Genomic DNA, 24948 nt, shown 5'->3' with positions numbered 1-24948 from the left:
TATTAATTTCACGTCGTCAAGGTCGCCCTCAGCTTTGCTGGAGTGGGAACATGAGACCAGCAGGAATATTCATGGCGGGGGATGGCTGTCCCCTGGGCCGGGTTGCAGTGGGGGTCTTTGCATCACAGTGAGCCGTGGTCCAGCCCTGCTCCCAGTGCTACATCCCTCCCAGAGCTGCAATCTCCAAATTAGCATCCCTTCCCAAAAGCAGCATCCTCCAACCCAGCATCACTTCGAAACTAACAACCCTCAAATCAAAATCCCCGCTAAACTGGCATCCTCCAAATTAACGTCCTCCAAAACCCCATCTCTCCCCAAATCCTCATCCTCCAAATCAGTATCTTCCCTAAACCAGCATCCCTTCTCCACCAAAACCCCTCTCCAAACCAGCATCCTCCAAAATCACACCTCTCCCCAAATCCTCATCCTCCAAACTGTTATCCTCCCCAGAACAATATCCTCCAAAGTAGCATCCCTTCCCAAACCAGCATCCCTCCCCAAATCCTCAGCCTCCCAATCAATATTTCCCCCAAACCATCATCTTCCAAGCCCTCATCCTCCAAACTGGTATTCCTCTTCAAACCAGCATCCTCCAAACTGGTTCCCTCCTAAACCAGCATCCTCTGTACCAGCATCCCTCTCCAAAGCAGCATTCCTCCCTACACCAGTATCCTCTGAAGTAGCATCCCTTCCCAAACCAGCATCCTGCTCTAAACCAACATCCTCCAAACCAGCATCCCTCCCCAAATCCTCATCCTCCAAATCAATATCTTCCCCAAGCCAGCATCTTCCAAACCCTCATCGTCCAAACTGGCGTTCCTTTTCAAAGCAGTCTCCCCCAAACCAGCATCCCTCTCTAAACCCGTATCATCCAAAACCACATCTCACCCCCAATCCTCATCCTCCAAACTGGTACCTTCCTAAATCAGCACCCTCCAAACCAGCATCCTTCCCTAAACCACTATCCTCCAAACCACCATCCTTTCCCAAACCACCATCCCCCCTAAACCGATACCCTCCAAACCCACACCCCCAAAACCCTCTCTTGCCAATCCAGCTCCCTCCAAACTCTCAGCCCTTCCCAAACTCCCACAACCCTCCCTTTGTCCACACCAGGGGTCCATGCCCCCAGTTTTCCTCCTGCTCAGGGGATTCGCTGTCCCTGAGCGCCGCCGCGTGCGCTTCAGCACTGAATCACCTCGATTACAGATTCGCTTGGATGCAATTTGGGAAAGAAAACAAGGGGAGGGGGGAGAAAAAAAAAAGACAACAGCCCGCCCTCCTTCTCCTTCTCCTCCCCCTGGGAAGGGGAGACAGCAGCATAAATAGGCACCAGCACAGCACAGTGCCAGACACACAGCAGCCAACGAACAGCAGGGCAGCTTTCCCCACACGCGTGGCATCGCTCTGGGCACACACAGCATGGCAGAGCCTTCGCTGCCCCTCTCCTTCCTCTGTCTCCTGGCTTTATCCTCCGCCTGCTACATCCAGAACTGCCCCCGGGGTGGCAAGAGGGCTTTGGGTGATACAGCCCTGCGGCAGGTATGGAGGCATGGGGGTAAATGGGGGCTGTGTGGGGTGTGGAAGGTGCCCAACAACTGCTGGGTGTTGGAACTTGCTGGGGGTTGTTGGCATCTGCTGGTTGGTGCCAATCAATCTTTGGGTTGGGAGACAGGGCCAAGAGCTTGGTCCCGAAGCGATGGCTGAGCTGGGGGTACAGGAGCATTTGTGGGGGGGACAAAGGAGGACTCTAAGGGTGGCATCGGGACCAAGCCACTGCGTCGGATGGCAAAGGTGGGGACAGGCCAGGCGTCTCTTATAGGGGGTCTGTGAGCTCAAAGATGGGCACTCAAACATGCTCTGTCCCTGCAGTGCCTCCCCTGTGGACCAGGGAACAGGGGTCGCTGCTTCGGACCCGGGATCTGCTGCGGTGCAGAGCTGGGCTGCTACCTGGGCACGGCAGAGACACGGCGCTGCGCCGAGGAGGACTATGTGCCTTCACCCTGCCAGGCTGGTGGGCAGCCCTGCGGCTCCGGAGGGCGCTGCGCTGCCAACGGTGTCTGCTGCAGTGCTGGTAAGGGGGGCTGGGAGGGAGTTTTGGGGGTGATAATGCTCGGTGGTGGGAGATGGGGAGTGGGTGGAGCTGAGGTTTGGATTGGGGGGTTGCAAAGGGTTGGTGAGTGCTCCGGTGCTTTGCAAAAGGATCGGCGTCCCTCCCCAAAGCAGCAGCATCCTCCAAAACAGCGTTCTCAAAAATCAGCATCCCCCAAATTAGCATTTACCTTCTGAACCAGCATCCTCCAAACTTGGGCACAGAGCAGACGATGTCGCCAGCTTGGAACAGAGATGGAGCTCAGAGCTCCTTCCCACGTCTCCACCATGAGACATGGACACACATGCTCTGCTGGACACACAAACCATAAAAAATCCCTGCTTCCTCATTCATGGGAGCAATAAAGCTGGAGTTTGGGCTTCTCTGATGGGAAACAGACGATCTTTAAGATCCCTCCACCCAACACAACTCAATCCAACTCAACCCAACCCAATTCAACCCAACTCAACTCATCCAAACCCAACCCGACTCAACCCAACCCATTCTATGATTCTACGACCTGAAACCAACTGCTCCTAACTGTGATGCTTTCCCCACTGCAGACACATGTGCCATGGACGCCGTGTGCCTGGAGGAAGGCAGTGAACAGCCAGAAGAGGCAGAGGAGAAGAACCTGACGGTGCTGGATGGCACAGCTGGGGACCTACTGCTGAGGCTGATGCACCTGGCCAACAGGCAGCAGCAAGGCAAGCAGCCCGGCCTCTGAGCAGCTGGGATATCAGAAGGACCCGTTGTAAATAGCAGATCTAATAAAGTCCTCTTGCACTGTGCTGGCTTTGTCTGAGGTGTTGGGGATAAGGGGGGAGTGCTGAGCTCCAGGGTTCATTGGGAGCTTGGGGATGGGCAGGATGGGGCCATGCAGGTGGGTGCCATGCCTTCCTCTGACTCCCTGAAGCCATTTTCCCATTTCCACTGTTTTCCACGTTGGAGGCTCAGCCCCCATTCGACAGGATTTTGCTGAGCTGGTGCCCCCTGGTGCTAAAAGGGAAAAATCCCATCCAGAGCCACGATTTGAGGCCATCCATCCTCACCCCAGGATCCCACCAGCATGCATGGATTCCAACCTCCCTTTCACACCCTGTCCTCAGATTTGTGATGGGGATCTGCCTTCGGACGCCGTCACCTCCTTGCACTCTGGGGCTTTGTTGCCTTTGGGAAGTGAAGATTTGGTGTTCAGGTCCTGGCAGAGGTTCTGGGGTTTACACCTCGTACAGATCACATCTCACCCCTCTGTGAGACTTGTGGTTTTGGCCAGGTCCAACATCCTAAATGGGATAAAAAGAAGAAAAACCATCCCAAATTCCCCAACCCTGAAAACCAAACTTGCAAGCTTTGGGCTCCCAGTTGTACCCAACCACGTATGTTATCCTCCCAAAATGCCCCAAACCCCTCAACGCTGCAAGCTTCGGGATCCCAGTTGAACACCATCACACGTATTATCCTCCCAAAATACCCCAAACACCAAAACCCCAACCCCTCAAAGCCACAAGCTTCGGGTTCCCAGCTGAACCAACCCCAGCAACTATCTTCCCAAAATACTTCAAACCCAAAAACCCAAACATCCCAAAGCCACAAGCTTTGGGTTCCCAGTTGAACCCGATCACACATATGATCTCCCCATGGCAGCAATACTACCAACACTCACCAAACTGCTCCCACATCATTCCCACAACACCCCCAAACCCGGGGCTATTTGGGCAGATGCTGCCTAAACTTCTTACCCTTTTGGGTTCCCTGCTCCAGGCTCCGTGTGGTGTTTTGGGGGCTGCGTCCCCAAAAGGAGCCACGTCCCTTGTTCCCATCATCTGCCTGTCCCCCTGGGCTGGCATCTGGCTGCTTTGTGGAGACAACTGGCCTTTATAATGTCCCCACAGGGAGGTGGCACCTTGGGGTAGTGGTGCTCCCATTGGCCCACGTCACCCCGACACGGTGACCAGCCCCCATCCCACCCCATTAGTATGGAGCCCCGCGCTCCAGCTGCAGCCTCAGCCCGCTCCACACGACCCCACTAAGTGGCAGACCAGACACAGGGCAAAGGGGATGGCAGAGGTGACAGCTCTGTGGCACTGGGCTCTGCATTCCTCAATTAAGCAGGCACTGGGAAGGACTGGGGTCACGGTCTCCATAGACGTAAGCCGTTGTCCAGAGTGAGTGGATTTATTCAAGTCAGGAAGCCCTTAATTGCAGTAACAAAGGCAGGGAGGTTCAGGCCTTGGAGGCTGGCTGTACTCACGCCATGTGTGTGGCTCCAGGGCAGAAGTTACAGGAGATTTGGGTTTTCAAGCATTTGCCAATGGGTAAATTGGGTATTTTTGAGAAGGTGGGATGGTCTAGGGAATGCTCAGTGATGTCACCACGCTCCCAGATGGGACATGCATGCTGCTGAGCACCCCTAACACCAGGTAGAGACGGGCATGAATGACCAGGCACCACATATCACAACCCAAAGCTCTCCAGCTTTGCTTTTTTTCCTCCCACCAGAAGAGATTCAAATCCCAGCCGGCACAGAGTTTCACTTCAGCTCACCCCATTCATCCTGCTACCAGGAGGACACATCACCAAACTCCAACCCTAGCCAACCCATAGGGTTTGGCCAAGCAGGACAAGGAGCCACAAAACCACAGCGTGGCCATCCAAGGTTTCACCCCCCAAAAAAAGCACCTGCAGCCCCTGTGCATCCCCTTACAGCGGTCAAAGCGAGCACTAAGCAAATCAGCACCACAGCACTGACCTCACGTCCTCAACCTCCAGTTATTAGCCGAGCCCTTTGGTGTGGAAAGCAACGCCTTGTGTTTTTAACAGGAAATCAATGACGATGGTGCTGGCGTGTATAATTAGCAGGGGGGGCCTATAAATACTGCTGCTGGCCAGGACGGGACCCAGAAGCATCCTGATCCTGCAGCCATGTCCTACAGGGCGCTCACCGTCTGCCTGCTGGGGCTCCTGGCTCTCTCCTCAGCTTGTTACATCCAGAACTGCCCCATCGGGGGCAAGCGTGCCGTGCCAGACATGGACATCAGGAAGGTAGGTCCCTGTGGGCTGGGTGGGCTGTGAGAGCACCGGCCACCCCTTCATCGGGCAGCTCTGAGCTTGCCAAACAGCAAGGTGAGGTGCATGGATGTTATAGGAACGGGGTTTCAGAGCGGGGGGAATCTTAAAGTAAAGCAGTTTGGGGATGGGGAGGCAAAAGGGAGCTGCAAAGGCAGCCAGACGCAATATGCTGATGAAAACCCATTGCTTTTTCTCAATGCTGGGAAAAAAAACAATTCCAATGGGGCAGTGGCACCATTTTTATGTAGAATGTTAACTTCTGGAGGGTGAATTTGGTGCATGATTTGACTAAAGCCACGATCGCCATGGAATCATTCAGGTTGGAAAAGATCTCTAAGAGCACCAAGTCCAACCTCAGCACATCCCTCAGTGCCACATCTCCAGCTCTGGAACACCTCCAGGTTTGGGGATTTCAGCCCTCTCTGTGCCACCTGTGTCAATGCCTTTTCTTCTAAAGAATTTTTTCCTCATATCCAACCCGAACCTCCACTGGTGCAGTGTGAGGCCATTCCCTCTTATCCTACCACTGTTACCTGGGAGAAAAGATCAACGTCTTTTCATCACTCCTACATGAAAACAAACCCAGAGCCTTCCAGAGCAAACCACTGGGATGAGGACTGAGCTGAGAGCAAGATGAGGACAAGCACACTGGCAGAGGGCAGGGAGATCAGGCTCAATCCCTAACACTGTTCCTCAATGCCCTGAGCAGTGCCTGCCCTGCGGCCCCAGGAACAAAGGCCACTGCTTTGGCCCCAACATCTGCTGTGGGGAGGAGCTGGGCTGCTACCTGGGCACCTCTGAAACCCTGCGGTGCCAGGAGGAGAACTTCCTGCCAACACCCTGTGAGTCTGGGAGGAAAGCCTGCGGCGAGGATGGGGCGAGCTGTGCAGCACCAGGAATCTGCTGCAGCAGTGGTGAGCAACGTGGGGAGACCAGGGGGGGCCTCACATCCACCCCAGGGCTGTGGTACAGAACAGGGAGGGGGAGGATGTTACTGAGGATGGACCTGTCGCTACTGCGGGGCACCAAGGCCAAGTTGTTTGATGTTATTCAAAACAGCACAGGGATGCAGCTCTGAGGGCTGCTTGGTGCTCATTTCCTCTTCTCTTCCTGAGCAGAGGGCTGCGTGCTTGACTCATCTTGCAACCAAGAAATGCTGTTTGCATAGGAGGAAAAACCAGCAGGATCTGCTGTCCCATGGGCTGCACCAGCGCAGCACCCAGCACCATGACTCAGATTGAAGTGATGCTCTTAATTAGAAATAAAACTTGGAGAGAATTAAAAAAAAAAAAAGCGTTTGTGTGTTTTTCTCCATCCTTGCCTGGTTCAGCTCTAGGATCCTACTGAGACGGTGCTGTTCAGAAGTCCTCTGTGATTTTCTTAATTTTGTTGTGCTAAAAGTCATCCTAGAATGGCTCAGGTTGGAGGAGACCTTAAATCCATCTAGTTGCACTGGGTGGGCAGGCTGCACTCACCAGCTCAGGCTGCCCAGGGCCCCATCCAACCCAGCTCTGAGCATCTCCACTGACGGGGCACCCACAGCTCTCTAGGCAGCATTATCACCACTCTCTCACCACTCTCTGAGCAAAGAATTTCCTCCTATCTACCTCACATTTCCCCTCTTTTAGTTTAAAACCATTCCCCCTTATCCTATCACTATTACACCATGTAATTAAAAAAAGAAAAATCAGTTTGCCTCCTGTTTATAAACTCCCTTCGAGTACCGAAAGGCAAGGGAGGGTTTAAAGGATGAACAGGAACAACAGGTCATTCCACCATAGCAGAAAACACAGAAACAATGATTTATTTCACCTACCAACAAAAAACACAGCGTCTGTGTTTTCTACAAAACAATCCAGACCTTGTTTTCCATCAAAGGCATCCAGAGGGGCAGAAATGCAAACAGTGCTGGGGCCACTGGCACAAGAGGCCATGATGGGCTTGTGCCAGAAGCAGATGTAGTCACAGGGTTCCACAGAGGTAAGGGTGCAAAACCAGTCAGATACAATCTCCCTGCAATGTGTTACTGTGCAAGGCCCAACCTCACCTGTGACAGGTGTGCCTTTTTTTTGCATGTATTTAAGACCAATTGAGTGCAGAAAAACAAATCAGAAGGCCAAAGATAAAGGGAGAGTGACCAGAGATTGAGGTGCTTCAGCTGAGCAGAGGAGACAAAAGGATGAGATCTCTCCAGTGCAAAACCACTGAGGATTTGCCTTGGAGTCTGCCTTGCTCCACCTCACCTCCAAGCCAAGGGCAGTGGGGATCCAACCAGAGGGAGGTGGAACTGCAGAGCACCACTTAGAGCAACGGGAGCAGAACACCAGCAGCTCCTCCTCCTCCTGCCTGCCCCACTGCAGGACTGAGGCAGAGTGCTGCTCAGCACCTCAAAATAACACCATTTCCCTCCTCTCCCCCTACCTCTGCAACAGCAGCACAGGAAGCAGGCTGTTTGTCCATCAATTCTGTGGCTGATTTGTGCATTAAAAGGAAGAACCCCGGCCTCCAGGTGGAGGCCAGGCCAGCACATCCCCTTCAGCCATGAGACAGAGCTGCTAGGACAGTGCAGTGCGCTTGACGATGCGTCCCTCTTTGTCAATGGCGAAGTTGTAGTTGCGAGGGTTGTCCAGGCACTCCTCAATCCGAGCCTCCAGGTTCTCAGGAGTGATGAAGGTTTTTGCTTCCTCCTGTAGGAAAGAGGGGAGTGTTGGCTGTTAGCACACGCCACCAGAGAAAGCCCCAAGGGTCACCAGGATCTGCCTTTGGGCACATCGGCACCGCAGCAGGTTGCCAGCACCTGTGCACACACCGCTGCTGGCTGTGGGGCTCCTGCAGACGTGCCAACCTCACATCCCAGCAGTCAGTCTGAAAGACAGCACTGTAACTCCCTCACTTGTGATTATTCCTATCCCTGCTGTCTGAGCTCTCACTTCACCTCCGTCCTTTCCTCAAGCTCCAGGAAGGAACCAACATTTCCCTTCCACAGAACACAGGCCACCAGAGCGTCACTCACACAGATAGTGGCAGCCATCTGCCCAGCATCCCCCAGCTTCTCTCACCTGCAGTTGCAGGACTTCTTTCTCTTTCTCCTTCAGAAAGGCCTCCATCACTTTGGCTTTGTTCTCCGCAGCCTGCAGCTTCTGCATCTTCTGTTCTTCCTCTTCTTTCCTAATTCTTTCTTCTCTGCCATTTGGGAAAGAAGAAAACTTATGTTAGGTACTTATGACCTGAGTGAGACACATCAATCCCTGGGGCACCATGCCTGCAGGTCTGAGTGCAGCAGAAATGGAGGAGCAGACCAACAGGCTTCATCCCTTTAACCTCTGCCTGAATTCATCTGCTGACTGCTTTGACTTTCTGAGTGCACTTCCAATGCTTGACCAGGGGATGGCTCCATGGGAGCAGAATAGGAGTGAAAACAGAGAAATATCTCAGGTTAAAAATCAGGAAGAACTTCCTCTCAGAAAGAGTGGCAATGCATTGGCACAGCTGCCCAGGGAAGTTGTGAAATCACCATTTCTGGAGGTGCTCAAGAACCACAGAGACATGGCACTGAGGGACATGGCCCATGGGCACTGTGGGGATGGGTTGACAGTTAGACTTCATGATCTTAGTGTTTTTTTTCCTATGACAGTCACAGCACACCAGCGGCAAGTAGGGATGAACCACTCAGGTTTATTTTTACAAAAACATGGCCTGGTTATCTGGATGTTTTATTTGGTTTTGAAACACAACTTGAAGCAGCAGTTAGCACTGAGGCTGCCTGCCCTCACCTGCGTGCCCGCTGTCGTGCATTCTCAGCATCGTTCCAGGCCATCAGCAAACGGTGCTCCTCTGACAGTGCTGCTGAGTCCTCAGCATCCTTTTGTGCCTCATGCTTCCTCTGCACCACCTCGGACCTGAAGATGGAGCTGCCAAGGAGCAGGGCACTGAGCACAGCCCCACATTCAGCCCCCCCACATTCAGCCCACATTCCCAGCGATGCTCAACATCCACCCCTCTGCCAGCCCAATGTAAGCCTTCAGCCAGTCCCCACATCACTTTCAGACTCCCCCCAGCTCTCCTCTGCCCCACTGCCACTCTGGACTCCCCCAGACATCCCCTGCCCCAAAACAGCCCCATACCCAATCACATTGTGAATGACAGATGCACTCTAACTCCATATCCTGGCCTAAAATAGTTCCACAGTCCCAATCCCACTCTATACCCCCATACCCTGATCCTGCCCCAAAGTCACTCCAGAATCTCCACAATCCTCCTCTGCCCTTAAGATACCCTATTACCCACCCTTCAAATCCTCCTCCATCCAAACCATCCTGATCTCATCCTACAGCAGCCTTATACCCATTCCCTGCACCACATGCACCCTGCATCCACAAAACCCTTCCCTACCCCACCACAGTGACATACCCTGCCCCAAAACGGTCCCATCAACCTGATCCTGCCCCACAGCAGTCCCACAGCCAGACCAGAACCCTCCCCCTGCCCCACAGCAGCCTCATACCACACCACAACCCCACATTCCACCCCACAACAGCCCCATAGCTACATCCGTGCCCCACGGCCACTCTGGACCACTCCCCAAATTATACCCTGCCCCAAAGCAGTGCTCATATCCACCACATGCCTTGACAGCAGCCCCAGCCCCACCATCAGCCCGACTTCTGCCCCAAAACAGTCCCACAGCCGCCTCACAGAGACCCTCACAGTCGTCCCACACTCTCCCCAAAACTCCTCTGCCCCACAACAGCCCCACACCCGCCCACCCCTCCCTCTCTCAGCCCCGCCGGTACCGGAGGGCGCTGAGCACCAGGCGGTGCTGCCGGTATCGTTCGGTGACCACATAGAGCTCGGCGGGGTCGACGGGAGGAGGCACTTTCAGCCGCGACGCTTTAGATTTGGCGGGGGGATCGTGCCGCGATTTGCGGCCCCGACACGGCACCAACCACGGGCTCCAAGCAGGGACAGGCCCGGTAACAGCAGCGGGGAAGGAGCGCGGACCGCAATACCTCAGCGCCGCCAACATGGCGGCCAGCAGCAGGCCGGATGTGACGCGAATAAGGCGGGAGTAGCGGACCAATGAGAGGAGAGCGCGGAGCGAGGCACGATGGGAAATGTAGTGCGGCGTGGGGCTGCTCAATGCGGTTGGCGCAGGGCGGCCTCCAGAGGGCGCCACACTGCGGCCCGGAGGGTTGAGGGCATCGGCTGGAGCGGGCGGCACGGCGGGGTCGGGCAGGGCCGGAGTGCGGCGGGGACCTGCGGGTGGGGGGTTGTCCCGAGGGTAATAACCCAGAGCGTGAGGTAAAAAACCCCCATGTGTGAGTGGTTGATGATCCTATGGAGGGGTAATCTGTGAGATAGTAGTCCCCTGTGTCAGGTAAATCCTGTGTGGAAGGGTGTGAAGTTATGAAGAGGTTTCATCCCATTTATGTGTGGGAATAATCCCATGTGGGGGTATAACCCTGTGTGAAAGGGCGTAATCTGTGTATGTGGGGGTAATTCTGGGGATGGGTGATCCCAGCGTGTGTGTGGAATGGGAAGAGTCTCAACGGGGATTGATATGAATGGGAATAATCCCATGGAAGGAGGGTGGTGGTATAATCCCAGAAGGGGAATAACCCTGAGGAAGGGGGAACCTGGGTGTGGGTAATGCCATGGGTGGGCAGGGAGGGGAAAGATGCAGGCTGGAATTATTCTGGGTTTGGGGGATAATCCCATAGGGTTGGAGGGGAATAAATGGGGGGATTTGTAACCCTGGCAGAAATAACCTGGGTGTGAGGGGGCAATCGGGAGGGGTAATCTGGAGAGCTGTAAATTTGGGGGTGGTCGTAGCAATAGGGGGGGGAATAACCCAAAGGGGGGGGCTATTGGAGGGAGGTGGTGATAGCACTGAGGGGGCAATACGTGAGGACAGGGTTAGGGTTAGGGGATGATGTGGGAAAGGACGCAGGGTCCCTACCTGTGAGGCGCTGAGGTCCCTCTTGCCCCCTGGGTACCATCCGTGGGACCAGTGCTGGCCCTGCACAGTGCCTGCCAGCAGCAGCAGGGCCAGCAGCAGGCAGCTACCAGGAGCCATGGCACCAAACAGGGCTGCGGGGTAATGGGAAGTAATGGAGAGATAATAGGGGAATGGGGCTGGTAGCCAACCAGTGCCCAGACCAGTGCTGGGTCAGCATGGATGAGAACCTCCTGAGTGGTTTTTGGGACTGGGGTTGGAGGTGCCCAGGGATGGGCATCTGTGGGTGCTGCTTGGGGCTGGTTTGGGTCTGCAGAGATGGATACTCCACATTTTTATCAGAAAACGGAGGTGCTGCAGGGGATGAGCACCCATGGATGCTGGATTGGGTTGCAGTAACACTGATCACCCTACAGTCCCATCTGGGGATGAAGGTGACAGGGAGAAGAACACCCATTGGTGCTGCTTGGTGTGAGCTCGGGTCTGCAAGAAGCTGCACCCCAAGGTGCCTCTTAGGCTTGTTTTGGGGATTGGAAGTGCTGGAGGGAAAGAGCACCCATGGGTGCTGCATAAGGCTGGGCTGGATGCAGCAAAGACAAGCACCCCAGAGTCCTGTTTCAGGATGGAGATGTTGGAGGGAATGATCACCCATGGGTGCTCTTTGGGGCTAAACTGGGTGCAGCAAGGAGGGGTACCCCAAGGTGCCACCTGAGCTGGGTTTGGGGATGCAGATGCTGGATAGGACAGGCACCCGTGGGTGCTGGCTTGGGTGCAGCAAGCACGGACACCCACGAGCAAAGCCGAGTACCTGGGGGCTGCTAAGGCTGATTGGGGTCCCACCACCCTGCTCCCCGCATCGCACTCACCTGTTGGGATGGCGGTGGCCGGTGCTGTGTCCTGCCCAGGAGCTCGGCACCGCTATTTGTAGGGCTGGGCTCGCCACCACTCTTTGTAGGGCTGGGCTTGGCAGCGCTGACGTCGACCCCACTCCCTGGGGAGATGGCAGCCAGTGCTTGCTGAGTGGGAGCCCACCCCAGAGCTTGAGGATGCTCATGAAGGGAGGGGGGTGGGGGGGAATGCAAATCTCTGTGCCTCAGTGCCCCCTCCCGCAGCAGATGGTACAGAAGATACTGCTGGCAACCCTTGTTTTCCCTTTTCTCCTCCAGTTTTTCCAAACATGGGGCTGGATGCTGCATCTCCGCCTGGCCACAGCTCTGGGTTTGTAGCAGAGGAGCAGAGTGTGGGAAGTGGATTTAGCCCGGATTACCTACAGCTGTCTGCTGTTTGCAAAGCGATGCTCCAGCAGCTCTGCACATGGCCAAAGGGCAGGGATGCTCCCCAGGCCCCAAAACACTGCTCTGAGCACCGAGGAGGGGGAAAAAAAACCTCATTAAAATCACATCTGTGCAATTAATCCAATGGCTCTCGATGCCACAAAAACTGTTAAACTATGGTCACCTGCACCCCTCTGCCCTCAGGTCTTTTCTTTGCCCTTGGGGCTCTTCTTGCACCTTGGCTTGCCACAAACATTAGTTTTTACATGTTTTTTCTTCTGGGAACTTCCAAACTCAGTTATTTTACACCTTCTGCTCTGACAACCCGAATTCATTTTGTATCCCAGTTATTTCCAAATGGCACCAACAGGAGAGAAAGGGACAGGCACAGGCACCCCCACATCCCACCAGCAAAGGGACAGAGCTCCTTCAAGGAGCAAAACTCCTTTTCCCCCTCTTCGTTTTGCTTGAAATCCCAACAGACACTGCCAGGTTCAGCTTTCCAACCCCAATGTGATGGCCTGACCCTGAGAGAGAATGCTTTTTCTCTCTCTCTTTTTTTTTTTAAACAAAAATCAGGATATTTAGATACATACACACACACAGAATAAGTTGGTTTGGTTTCTTTTCTCCTTATTTTAAAGAGCTGACTGGCAGAAAAATGTGAAACCATTTCCCTGCAGGTTTGCAAAAGCTTGTGCTTGCTTGTGGGTTATTGGTTCAGATGAGATCCAGAATTATTCTTTCCTTTTGTTTTTTGTTTTTTCTTAAAAAAGGCTTTACTCCCTCAAGAGAAAAGAAAAAAAAAAAGATTTACAAACAAAATAACAGCCTGTATCAACTCTCCAGAAGAGAGATGGTGTGACAATATTAATCCAAACATCACGCTATTTAATTCCCCAATAAAACATTGGAAAAAAAAGGAGCTGACAGTATCTGCACTAACACTTTGCTACATATAAAATCTCCAGCTAATATGAAGCTTATGGTACCAACCTCTAAAACAGTTAAGATATATACACATATTTTGGGGGAGGGGTATATTAACAAACAGAATATTACAAAATATTAAAGAAGGCAACTCTTCTGTCATTTGTTTCAGGTTGTTTGTTGTAATTTTTCACTTGAAGTTGGCGTAGTCTGAGAAGGCGTCGATGTATTCCTGCACCACTTTGTAGCAGAATTCGTACTGTTCCTGCAGAGCAGAGAGGGCACAGCGTTACCCTGAGGAAAACCATGTTTCAGAAATCACTTGGTGCTTCCTGGCCTGCAGTGGGGACTGAGCTGAGTTATTACTGCACACCAAAGCACTTCATCTCTCTCACAGTGCTGGGAAAAGGGTGAAGCCCGTGGAGAATTGGGATGGGTGATGGGACAGCACTTCTGGGCACTGAGTGCTGGCCATGGATTCCCACCCACGAGCAGCTCCCAATGGAGGGCTTGTGGTGATGCCACCTTGGTTTTGCCTTCCCCCTCAAAATGGGGCTGGCCATCCCTACAGGTTGCTCCTACAGAATCACAGAATGGCCCAGGTTGGAAGGGATCTCAAGGATTGTGAATCTCCAGCCCCCCTGCCACATGCAGGGCCACCAACCTCCACATTTCATAGCAGCCCAGGCTGCCCAGGGCCCCATCCAACCTGGCCTTGAACACCTCCAGGGATGGACGGGGCATCACAGCCTCTCTGGGCGGCTGTTCCAGCACCTCACCACTCTCTCTGTCAAGAACTTCCCCCTCACATCCAACCTAAATATGGTTTCCAGGCTCCTGGAGCCCAGAATGCCAGGGACTGCAGATGAGGATGTCTGCAGGGAGGCTCCTACAGCTCATGTCAGAAAGAGGCTGATGCAACCAGCCAGGCCAGCTCCTCTCTTCTGAACACACCACAGGAGGACGGGGAGATCCCTCCCGCCCCACCTCTATCCCTTACTCTTTCACAGAGGGAGCAAACCTTCAGCTGGGGAAGTTTATCTCGACAGTTTAACAGGTTTGAGTCCCCAACTCATTCCTGCTGAGGTCCAGGGCTTACCAGTGTCTGCACCATATGCGGCCTCTGTAGTCTTAAACTCTTCACTGTCTGAAAGACATCGAGAATCCCTTCTGCTTTCACCCTTTCCAGGACAGTGCTCAGTGCACAGAAGGTTCCTGTTCTTCCTGCTCCGGCACTGGCAAAGAGAAACCAGAAGGTGAAACCATCCATCGTTCCCAAGCAGCCCAGGTTTGTCAGGTTGGTTTTGTTATCTCCATGCACAAGATGCACAGTCAGACCGCAGCACTGAGGTGAAGCAAACCCCAAGTCTCTGCAGCCTGAAGCAGCTCCCCAGACTCACCTGCAGTGCACAGTGATGGGGTGGTTGCCTGACTGCTGCTGCTGCTTCTGCACAGCTGCGATGATGTTGATCATTCCCTTCCCATCGCTGGGGATCCCAACCTCTGGCCAGCCATGGAAGTGGAACTGTCGGATCTGTCGGCTCTTGTTTTCCTGGCAGAGGAGCACAGCCAGAAACTCAGCACGGCCCAATTCATACCATCGAACCAACTTGCTGAATGCCTCATGGAAACCCATAGGAGGTGTGTGTGCTTGGGAAGAGTCATTTGCTTGGTGTATGGCAGAGCATGACATGGGAATGGGGAGCACGAGGAAAGCGGGATAGCAGGCACAGGAATAAGGCAACAAAAAGACAACCAGAGTTCCCCAAAGGGCAGTGGCAGATCCTTACCCTGGTGTTTGTCACCAGCAGGTCCCGCACTGTGTAGCTCTCGCATTCCTCCTCTTTTTTCAGCTCCACGTTGATGTCTCCATAGGACACAGAGCCATCAGAAGGCCAGTACTGGGCACATTTCTCCTGAGAAAGAATTGCAAGAAGAGGCAGGGTGAAAATACACATTTTTCTCGCTGCCTTGAAGGTGCACAGCACTGGGAACAGCACAGTGCACAGCACTGGAGGGTTTATGGATATGCTCTGATTTCCTTTGCTGCCGCTACAGCAAATGCTTACCTGACCTCTCTCCTCCAGCTCTGTTAACATCACTATGGAGCAGGATTTCCACTCCCAGATCATCCTCCAGAAGTCCTCTATCGTGTGCTGCAGTGGCCCTTGGCTGGCGATATAGGAGTCCTTCTGGCGATAGCCCTGTGATTTCAAACATGGCAGTGAGAGAATTGGCAGCACGAGGAGGTGGGTGCAGAGGAGAGCTGCAGGCACAACGACCACAAAAAGCCCAGCAGGTTCAATGACAGTGCATGTAGATGCATGGAAATAAAGGAACAACTTGGTCTGGGGGGAAAACACCCCCAGAACAAGTTGTTTGTGTTCGTGGTACCTACTGGGGGCTGAGCTTTAGCATGGGTGTCGTAATTATGAAACAGCACCAACTCTTTGCAAGACACAGAGCTGGAGCACCACCTTTGTGGAGCTCTCTGATACATCAAACTCAGCAAATAATGCAGTGCAGGCACTCTTAATCCTGCTTAGAAGTGCCAAGAAAAAAGGGCGAGCCAGCTTAGCAATCCTTCTCTCTCCATGCCTTGCTTCTACATGCCAGGCTAAGGCTGCTGTGTCCAAGCTGCTGGTCACTGCTTCCTGTGCCAGCCGCTCTGCATGCTTGCCTCAAGGTCTGTGTGCGAGCTCTCCCTTCCAACTCAACCAAAAAGAGGCAAATCCAGTGGATTAGGTCTGCCTCACGCAGACTGGAGGATGCAGGCAGCAGCTCAGGTCTGCAAATGCATCAATGTGCTCTTGGACGAGTTGCCAAGTTGAGCTGAACACCAGAGCACCACTGTGTGAACAACCCCAGCCTGAGCAGAGCCACCACCTGGCTTCCCCTGCCCCAACACCTGGCAGCTGAGATGCTGCCACGGTGAGACCTTTGCTTTTGGGGGAATGCAGCTGCAGTAGGATCACATTTGGCAAAGGAAGGTTTTGTTTCCAGTACTCCTAGGACACTGGCATAGTCTGAATTTTGTAGCAGAGCCAGCCATCATGCCTAAGCACCAAGACTTAGGCTTTTTGGAAGAAGTGAGCAAAACCAGGCTCTGTACTAAGTCAGGGTGACTCTGCTCCACAACAAGAACTGCTTCTGTTACAAAGAATGAAAACCTCCACTATTCCCTTGCGACCTCGCAGCAGACTGTGAATGCAGATGCTTCGTCATTTGGCGTTTGTCATTTAAGCAAAGTTCAGCAGAGGCAGGAAATTGAATCCTCAACAAAATTGCTTACATGACATTTAAGCCTTCTGATCTAGATGCAGAATGAGAAGGCTGCTCACATCTGCGTTTTGTCAGAAGCTGACACAGCCAGAGCACAGCCAGAGCACAATGTGGGGAGCCAGCAAGTGAGATCTGGGGGAGCAGACCATTTAGAAGGCTGTATCTGGGAATATACTGGTTTTACTGGTTCAACACATAGCAGTCATCACACTTCGGGGGGAAAAACACTGCCATTAGGAAATGAAAGTAGGAATTGGGCTGGAAAAGAGCAGGTTTCTTTGTTACTTAACCAGTGCTGGCATCACTGCACAAAGATAAATGCTCATATGAGATGGAGCCCTGAAGTCAACAGGATTACTCACGAGCAAAGGATGTGCAATCACCTATCTCCTCCTCGGAGTGAAAAAGCACTTAACCTCTCTGCCTCATTTCCTCCAGTCACCAAGACAGGTGTAATAGGATTGACCTGGTTTTCTCAGGGGTTTTGGGATCCGTGCTGTTGCTCCAGAACTAATCTAGAGGATGTTTTCTGACCAAATGAACAGTGCCATAAAGTAATTATTTCCCTGGCTTTGTGCATCCGCTTCTCAAATCCATCATCAAACCCCACAGCTGTGGAAGTGGGACCAGGATTTAGAGGCCCAGCTTAGGCTCCACATCTCCTCTACCTACAGAGGTGTTTCAGGACAAAGCCTTCAATATGAAGAAGTGTGAGGTAAATAGTTTCCAGGGAGAGAAGATGGAAAGAAGATCAAAGAAGACTCACATCAATAAAAGAAGCATTAACGTAGTCTGTGTTTTCTTCACCTCTCTTCACTGGAATGATTACTCTGTTGAACTCATCTAAAACAGAAGCAAAACAACTGCATTTTGGGAAACACTTTAAAAACATTATGCATGGCCTTCAGCTGGGAAGTCACCAAGACCAAGTGCTGAGATGAGGGAAGGGGGGCCCTGTGTCCACAGCACCCATTTATGCAACGAGGAGACTCAGCTCTGCCTTCTGCCATGCCCTGGTTTGGGGAGCCCAGGGCAGAAGGGAGGCACTGAGGACTCAAGGAACGGGACCTGCTCAGCAGATATTCCCCTCTTCCAAAGGCAGAAAGCCTTGGGGAGGACCAACCTTCTGAGAACAAAGTCATGGCAGGGGCAGGGCAGAACAAAGCAAGAAAGCTCTGGAGCAGTGTTAAATCTGTCCATGAAAACCCACCTCACCCTGACTCTGCCCCATCCCTACATGGTTTCCCTACCAAGGAATGGACCAGGAGGCCTCCGGAGGTCCGTTTCAACCTCAACCATTCCGTGTCCCCACTCCCACAGATGCCTCTGTCTCCATTCTTCTTTCAACCGGACAAACACAACTTACATGGAATTATCTGAAGCACCCTGTTCTTTTTCATGTTGGCTGGCAAGTTGCCCGTTCTCATCTTGTCGTTCTGAATTTTGATGGAAGTGAGCTTCTGCAGAGGAAGGAAGGAAAGCAGTGACAGCTTGCAGAGACACTAAAGGAGAAGCAAATGCATGGCAGTCCTTGCTGCCCAGCGTGTGCTGAACAAACCTGCCAGCACAGGAAACCAGGCTCACCTTGAACTCCTCTTCCAGCCCGTTGCTGCTGGTCCCTGGCACTTTGTTGTAGATCTTCTGGAGGTGGATTTCTAACGAGGTCACCTCCAGTTCTGTATCACCGTAGAGATAGTGCTCCAGCAGTGCTTGGTATATGAACACATACTGCATCTGAAAGGGTCGCAGGGAGAAGCTGCACTCAGGGATGGGATCTGGCTGCAAACCCACTGCCCAAGCACTTCCCCTTGTAAGAGGTCTGAGACCTTATCTGCCACATGACCTGCAGGGATTTGACACAAAGCTCAAGGACAAACTGCAGATAACAAAGTGCAGGACCAACAGCTCACTGGACACAGTGTTCCTTCCAAAATTAAGGATGCCACTCAACTTGCCCACAGGGCTGCTGCAGGTGGCTTCGCTGCAGGCTGGGAAAACACAAAGGAAAACCACAGGGAGCCTGCAGCAGCACACTTACATCTGTCTGTACCATCTGGCAGCGCTGAGCCCGGATCCGGCTCACGAAGCCATAAACGTCCACCTTCCTCTCGGCGTGCATCATGTCCAGCATGGCGTCGATGACGATAAAAGTGCCCGTGCGTCCCACCCCAGCGCTGCAATGGCAGAAGGGCAAACGATCAGGGCACAGCTCCACAGCAAGCTCACTCTGGTCACAGAACCACGGAATAGCTTGTGTTGGAAGGGATCATAGGCTCATAGAATGGCCTGGGTTGAAAAGGACCACAATGGTCATCTAGTTTCAACGCCCTGCTATGTGCAGGGTTGCCAATTACTAGACCGAGATGCCCAGAGCCACATCCAGCATCCAGGGATCTTAAAGCACTCCCAGTTCCAGCCCTTGCTGTGGACTGGTTGCCTCACATCAGCTCAGGCTGCCCAGGGCCCCATCCAACCTGGCCTTGAGCACCTCCAGAGATGGGGCACCAGCAGCTCTCAGGGCAGCAGTACCAGCGCCTCTCAGTAAAGAATTTCCCTCTCACATCTAACCTAAATCTCCCCTCTTGTATTTTAAAACCATTCCCTGCTGTCCCATCACTGTCAGACCACATAAAAAGTCACTCTCCATCTTTTTTTATAAGCTACCTTTAAATACTGAAAAGACACTATGAGGTCTCCCCGAAGCTTTCTCTTCCTCAGGCTGAACAAGCCCAGCTCCCTCAGCCTGACTCCATTGGAGAGTTGCTTTGAGCATCAGACTCCAACAATGCAGTCCCTTCTGCACACCATCACCAAGCACTGCAGCAGGGCTTGCTGCCTTCTCCCATCCAGAGATGCTTTCCAGGCAAGCCAGGAGAGGCAGCCACAGCCGTGGCCGAGGCTCACCTGCAGTGCACTACTATTGCTCCTGCATACTGGGGGTTACACGTCTTCACCTTCTTCAAGAACTTCAGCATCCCAATGGGGGTGAAGGGCACCCCGAAGTCGGGCCAGCTGGTGAAGTGGAACTGCGTCACCAGGCGCTGAGGCTTCTTGTTCGTGACGTCACCTACCTGCAGGGGAAATGCGTGCTCAGATCAATCACAAACGCTTCACATTTCCTCTCTTTTCCCAAAAGCTAAGGCAGAGAGGGAGCTACAGTCCCAAGGCTCAATTGGAAGGTTTAGGAAGCACTGCCACCTGGAAGCTTAAAGGACATGGATCCAGGCTGCAGGGCCATATGAGGCTCTAAAGGCATGACATTTTTTCTGCTCTCTGTCATATCCTGCATCCTAAGGGTGGCCTTGAAGCTGCGAAATAGCAGAGCAGAACATCACCCAGGTGAGAGATGCCACCTGGACGGCTCCAGCCTGGCAGAATCTGTGACACTTCAATGCCAATGGGCCCAGCTCAAAAAGAAGGCATGGCTCCTTTCAGTAATAAAGATGATGATGCAGTATCCTTGCATTAAAAGCATGGAAGGAACCAGGCACAAAGCGGGGTCCAGGAGAGCCTGATCTAACTCTAGGCAGCCTTTCATCAAGGCACTCGGTCTCCCTTGCATCAGTGCTTTGTTGCCTGCCTCCGAGAACATCAGGAAAACAAACAGAGTGACTAATCCTGAGCTTGGAGGATGTGACAGTGTAGCGACAGATGGGAAAATAATCAAAACCCAACGCATAAAGCGCTGGATTTTGTCTCAGCTCACGAGATGAAACTGACTTATTTGCAGGCACTAAGCGGCTGTGGGTCAGAATCACAGCATGGCTTGGGTTGGAAGGGACCCTAAGGATCATCCAGTTCCAGCCCTCCTGCTGTGGTAACAACAAGCCCTGGAGGATTACAGGACTGCATTTTCACTGGAATCAACCAGCTTCCTTTTCTTCCAATGCAACGCCGCTGACAGACGCGGAGAATGGGGTCCTGTGTGTTGGAGGTGAGTACGTTCTTACAGCTCTCTGTTGGAGGCGAGTACAGTTCTTACAGTTATGAAGAGGGATGTTGCTGTCACTGAGGTGAAACCCTGAGGAGTGGCAGAGCAGCCAGGGGCAGGGAGGGACAGGGCAGGGCAGCAGCACCTGCTGAATGCAGAACTTGCGCACGGTGTAGTCCACCAGCACCGTCACGTCTTCCACCGAAACGCGGATGTTCCCGTATGTCCAGCAGCCCTGATCTGGCCAGTACTGAGCACACTTACACTGCAGGGACAGAGAAGGCAGACGGGTAAGCTTCAGCACCCAGCAAGCCTGGGAACAGAGCGTGGTGAGAGCTGAGACATTGCGTGGCTCAGCACAACCTCTGTGCTCACTGAGACGATGCCCGTTGGACGACACGGTGCCTACCTCTTTCCGCTCCTTCAGGTTGGTCACCATGACAATCGTTGCTGTGTTTTGCTCCCAAATCATTCTCCAAAAGTCATTCACTGTTTCTTCCTTTGGTCCTAAGGGAAACGGATGCATCGTGGTTAGGAAAGGGGCATCGACTCCACAGGCAGTGGGACTAAAATCCATGGCAGAGCGTGGAGTGTAGCACTCTTTTAGCCGATAGATGTCAGCACAGGATGCTCCATGGGTGTCTGGGAACCCAGAGAACAATCATATTGCACAAGAGCAGGTGGGTTTTTTTCTTGTTTTTTTTTTTTTGTTTGTTTTCTAAGGGACTGGATACTTTTTTATTATCAGGAATTCCATTTTTAGCCCAACAAGGGGAAACCAGACAAACAGAGCATGGAAACGACTTGCCCAAGGTCACACTGGGAAATTGTGGCTGTCACAAATAGCATGCACAAGTCCTGCCCCCGAGCCTTGTGCTTTAACCACAGGATCCTATTTCAATATGGCACAGGAATAGCTCTCACTGCCTTGCCAGACAGGGAGCTGACTCACCCCAACATCCCCTGCCAAGCCCCAGGCTGAGGGTGAGCCAGGAGGAAAATGGAGCCAAAGCTTCACCCCAGCCTGGTACTGCTGATGAGATGCAGCCTTCCTTCTCCAGCCAGAGCCAAGAGAACAGGGTGGCTGCACCGAGGCACGCAAGCTGGGACCTCTGTGACAGTGGCTGGTGACGGACAGGTGCAGCAAATCCAACTCACAAACAAAGGCTGGGATTAGAGAAAACTTCCTATGATTTTTGCTAGTGTGAAGGTCCCATGCCTGGGCATCTCAGTTTCAGCAGGGAAAGCTGCACACACGATGGTGATGCTCTGCCTGGGGGCAGCTGAGCTCAGGAAGGCTCTGACGCTTGCAGCTAACAGTCCTGCCACCCGTGTGAAGATTATTACAGCTCAGTCTCTCCCCAAGGACATAAGCCCACATTCTTAAAAGCTAAGGGTTTAGAAGGAGCATAATGAAACTGGATCGGTGTGGTGCTCGCTCTGACATAAATGATTTCTCAGCTTTATTAAGGAAATTTAATTAAGTATCTAGCTAGCTACGTTTTGAGAGATCACAGCCACCTGCAGTTGTGGCTCAAGGGGAGGATGAGGATCTGGGGCTGGTAGGATGGAAGAAACCATCCAGCAATGGGGACTCCATAGGCTTCTTGTTCTTCCCCAGTACACCCAGCAGGAACAAAACATTCCTGCAACAACCTGTGGCCTGGCCAGATCTCCTTTCATGTTGACCAGAGACTCTCACGAGGCACTGTACTGGGGTTATTTGGGTTATCTGCAGTTTCATAGAGCAGAAGGACCCAAATCCAATAGGGCAGAGCTCCTAAAATAACTGAGCATTTACCTTGTGCAGCAATGAACTTGTTTTTCTCTTGGTACCCCTATGGAGAAAAGGAGAAAAAAGAAGACAAATGAAAGGCCAGTCTTTTTCTAAGGGTCATGAAGTGTTGCACTGCCTGCACTCATGTAATTTGTCAGCTGCTGGCCCAAAGCATGGTTGAGGTGGTAGCTCAGTACCTTTCTGCTGGCATCATCTGAAAATCAGCATTAATCTTCAAGAGTTCAGGCTGTTGAACCCACAGTGAGTTATACAGATTATTTCCTAATGGCTGTATAGTTAGTGCTGAAGAAGGTGAAAAAAAAAACCCTTTGGGGTCTTGCTTTTCTTCATGTGCCTCCATCTCCCTCAAAGTCAACTTCTTCATATTACCCTTCCCACTGTAACACTGATGTGGGCTATGTTAGCAGCTCCCCTCTGTGCCTTGTGGACAGAACACATCTCCCAAGAAACAGGACACTAAATTAATAAAATGCATTTTGTATTCAGATGAATGCTATAAAAGCTAACATGGACAAAAGGGAAAAGTTGGACTGCATTCTCTCCCTCTCAGAAATCAATGAGTTCACTAACAAAAGCCATTGGCAAACGCACAAATCCTGCTGCCTCCTAGGAGCAGAGTAGGGCAAAGTTGCTTTGAAGGATATTGTAGCTGTGTTGCTTCTTCTTTTTTTTTTTTCCATGCCCTTCACATGTCCAGCCCTGCAAGCTGGGAAGTACCAGTGATTAATCAGCCTCAGGATTCATCAGCCATTAATCAGAAATCCTCCGTTCACCCCAGAATGGTTCCAAACCCCTTCCCAAACAGCCAGCTTGCCTTTGCAACACTCTGAGGAGCTTTTCATGGCTTTAGAAGTGGCAAAAAAAGAGAGGTGTGAAGAGATGGGACTGAGCACAGCAGGACTATGGCCAGAATTTATTAGTCCCAGCCCTCTGTCTTGTACTCCAGTTGCTGGACCGTGTTCTTTCGGCTTCTTCCAGACTAAAGCTGCACTCCATAAAGGCCACACACACAGCCAGGCCTCGTTTTTAGGGATGGGAGTCACTCAAGGCAGGACAGGCACTTACATTAATGAAGGAGGCGTTGATGTAGTCAGAGTCAGGAACCCCTTCAACAGGAGTCAGGTGAACCCTGGAATGATCATCTGGAGAAAGATGACAATTCTGCATTAAAACCAGAGCCCTGCAGAGCTGAGCTGAGTTTTTGGAGTGGAGCCCAGGCTTAAGGGGGTTCCCAGAATACGTAAGTGACTTTATGCCCTGAAATCCTTCCATGCTCAAAGCCAGGAAGATGATGGACCTTCCTTACACAGAGATCATCTGCATTTCCCATCAGCTTCATTTTCCACATCCTCCTGGCTGCTCACAGCTCCAGGGAGTCCCTAGTGTGCATCTAAGGCTAATGCAGATGCAGCAGCCCCTCTGGGTGAGCCCTCCCTCAGCCCCCCAGCCCCACTGATACCTACAGGGCAAAATGTTCACGTAGCGGTTCTTCTCCTTGTTCTCCTCCTTGGAAGCAGCTTCACATGTGGCCTGAATGGGACACGCTGGGAGAGCCTGTAATAGCAGAAAATGGGGTTTTATGTGATATTTTCAGGCACAAGGAGTCCTGCACAAGGATGAATCCCCTCGACCCACCTCCCTCAGCATCACTCCTGTGCTGCTCTGTGCCCCGACCCAACTGAGGGTGATCATTTGAACAGCCCAAGCTGTACCAGACAGCAAATCCCATCTCAGATGCAATATCCCAAGCCTCTGGACAAATAAACACGAGGTGGCAGCAAAGCCTCCAACACCAAACCCACCAACACAGGGTTCTGGAAGCTCACAGGGAGGCTCCTGCTGACATTTCCTCCATTACCAGCGATGCTAACTGTGTAACCCAACCAAACCCTCCCTGCTCCAAAACTCCACTGCCCAGCACTTGCAGGGCTGGGAGAGAGCTGCACCATCCCACCCCCAGTAGGGATCTGCTGTCCTTCCAGCAGCATCAGGGACCTCCAAATGGGGGTGCTGGAATCACTTGCAACGTGACCCTGTAATAGCCAGGAGGATGGCATGTGCTGCTTCCTCCAGCTGGCACGACAACATGCAACCCAGGATCCAGGATTTATAACCCAAGTGATTGCTTCCCTTGTTATTCAGCATGTGGATTTGGTTTCATGGGCTCACAGCCTCCTCTGACACGCAGGGTATCGAGTTGTGCGACAGCTGGGGGAAGTCGGCTGCGTTTTCTGTTTTAATCTTGTCATAGTCCTGATATCAGCTTATCACACCTTGCACCTAAGGTTTTATGTATTTGCAGACAGCACCTGCAGTGCAATCAGACCAGCAGTGGATTTTCTTTCATTAATTAAGCTGATGGGGAATCCAGTTAGTTCAGCTCCTAAGCAATATGCTATGACACTCCAGCCAGTAGTTAACTGTGTCCCCTCCCTCATCACTTCTATTTCTGCACGGCCAAAATGAAACCATACCAGGTTCAGCATCACAAGAAGTCAGAGAGCTCAGCAACATCAGGAACAAGTTTCAGACATCTCAGAAGAGATGATGAAGTGTTGTGGGGTAATGACAATATCTGAATTATTGCCAAGACTGATCAGTGCTGAAGGCCAG

The 24948-nt window shown here is 52.3% G+C and overlaps 4 protein-coding genes across 7 annotated transcripts in view; 2 read left to right on the top strand and 2 right to left on the bottom strand.

Moving 5' to 3' along the window:
* Window positions 1-1356: 1356 nt before the first annotated feature.
* LOC122180107 (vasotocin-neurophysin VT) lies at window positions 1357-2827 on the top strand. Its single transcript, XM_042871547.1, has 3 exons — window positions 1357-1542; window positions 1873-2074; window positions 2656-2827. Exons 1-3 carry the CDS (start codon window positions 1423-1425, stop codon window positions 2817-2819), a joined length of 486 nt encoding a protein of 161 aa, XP_042727481.1. The 5' UTR covers window positions 1357-1422; the 3' UTR covers window positions 2820-2827.
* Window positions 2150-11192, bottom strand: MRPS26 (mitochondrial ribosomal protein S26). 2 transcript variants are annotated; one of them, XR_006178916.1, is made up of 6 exons: window positions 11124-11192; window positions 9958-10420; window positions 8938-9075; window positions 8224-8347; window positions 7586-7851; window positions 2150-3378 (listed from the first exon to the last, which is right to left on the bottom strand). XR_006178916.1 is itself a non-coding variant. In XM_042871546.1 (5 exons), exons 1-5 carry the CDS (start codon window positions 11161-11163, stop codon window positions 7720-7722), a joined length of 897 nt encoding a protein of 298 aa, XP_042727480.1. In that variant the 5' UTR covers window positions 11164-11192; the 3' UTR covers window positions 6943-7719. The 2 variants fall into 2 exon arrangements, 1 of the variants encoding a protein (XP_042727480.1); XM_042871546.1 differs by lacking the exon at window positions 2150-3378 and having other exon boundaries at window positions 6943-7851.
* Window positions 5018-6242, top strand: OXT (oxytocin/neurophysin I prepropeptide). Its single transcript, XM_042871121.1, has 2 exons — window positions 5018-5137; window positions 5874-6242. Exons 1-2 carry the CDS (start codon window positions 5018-5020, stop codon window positions 6240-6242), a joined length of 489 nt encoding a protein of 162 aa, XP_042727055.1.
* A 1818-nt stretch (window positions 11193-13010) lies between the features above and the next one.
* PTPRA (protein tyrosine phosphatase receptor type A) overlaps window positions 13011-24948 on the bottom strand; it is a 95757-nt gene continuing 83819 nt past the window's right edge. For all 3 annotated transcript variants that reach the window (XM_042870903.1, XM_042870902.1, XM_042870904.1), the window contains 15 exons: window positions 23799-23889; window positions 23401-23477; window positions 22339-22375; window positions 20947-21044; window positions 20683-20802; window positions 19511-19677; window positions 18645-18780; window positions 18191-18340; window positions 17973-18066; window positions 17373-17449; window positions 15394-15528; window positions 15115-15240; window positions 14725-14876; window positions 14424-14559; window positions 13011-13589 (listed from right to left, as the gene is read on the bottom strand). In XM_042870903.1, coding sequence (XP_042726837.1) covers window positions 13515-13589; window positions 14424-14559; window positions 14725-14876; window positions 15115-15240; window positions 15394-15528; window positions 17373-17449; window positions 17973-18066; window positions 18191-18340; window positions 18645-18780; window positions 19511-19677; window positions 20683-20802; window positions 20947-21044; window positions 22339-22375; window positions 23401-23477; window positions 23799-23889 — 1671 coding nt within the window. In that variant the 3' untranslated portion in view covers window positions 13011-13514. The remainder of the gene's footprint in view (window positions 13590-14423; window positions 14560-14724; window positions 14877-15114; window positions 15241-15393; window positions 15529-17372; window positions 17450-17972; window positions 18067-18190; window positions 18341-18644; window positions 18781-19510; window positions 19678-20682; window positions 20803-20946; window positions 21045-22338; window positions 22376-23400; window positions 23478-23798; window positions 23890-24948) is intronic.

Source organism: Lagopus leucura, unplaced genomic scaffold, assembly GCF_019238085.1.
Source record: "Lagopus leucura isolate 7727_CA_CO unplaced genomic scaffold, USGS_WTPT01 Super-Scaffold_100004, whole genome shotgun sequence".
NCBI lineage: Eukaryota > Metazoa > Chordata > Aves > Galliformes > Phasianidae > Lagopus > Lagopus leucura.
The sequence above is the reverse complement of the archived record's forward strand: the minus strand, read 5'-3'. Positions and strand labels throughout refer to the sequence as shown.

Bases quoted from the DNA above. Each gene is read 5' to 3' on its own strand.
- LOC122180107 (XM_042871547.1), top strand. From the start codon at position 1,423: ATGGCAGAGCCTTCGCTGCCCCTCTCCTTCCTCTGTCTCCTGGCTTTA. The intron at 1,543-1,872 runs GTATGGAGGCAT...CTGTCCCTGCAG, and splicing joins GTGATACAGCCCTGCGGCAG to TGCCTCCCCTGTGGACCAGG. The intron at 2,075-2,655 runs GTAAGGGGGGCT...TCCCCACTGCAG, and splicing joins CGGTGTCTGCTGCAGTGCTG to ACACATGTGCCATGGACGCC.
- OXT (XM_042871121.1), top strand. From the start codon at position 5,018: ATGTCCTACAGGGCGCTCACCGTCTGCCTGCTGGGGCTCCTGGCTCTC. The intron at 5,138-5,873 runs GTAGGTCCCTGT...TGCCCTGAGCAG, and splicing joins CAGACATGGACATCAGGAAG to TGCCTGCCCTGCGGCCCCAG.
- MRPS26 (XM_042871546.1), bottom strand. From the start codon at position 11,163: ATGGTACCCAGGGGGCAAGAGGGACCTCAGCGCCTCACAG. The intron at 10,421-11,123 runs GTAGGGACCCTG...CCCCACCCGCAG, and splicing joins GGGACCTCAGCGCCTCACAG to GTCCCCGCCGCACTCCGGCC. The intron at 8,348-8,937 runs GTGAGGGCAGGC...CCCAAATGGCAG, and splicing joins GCACGACAGCGGGCACGCAG to AGAAGAAAGAATTAGGAAAG.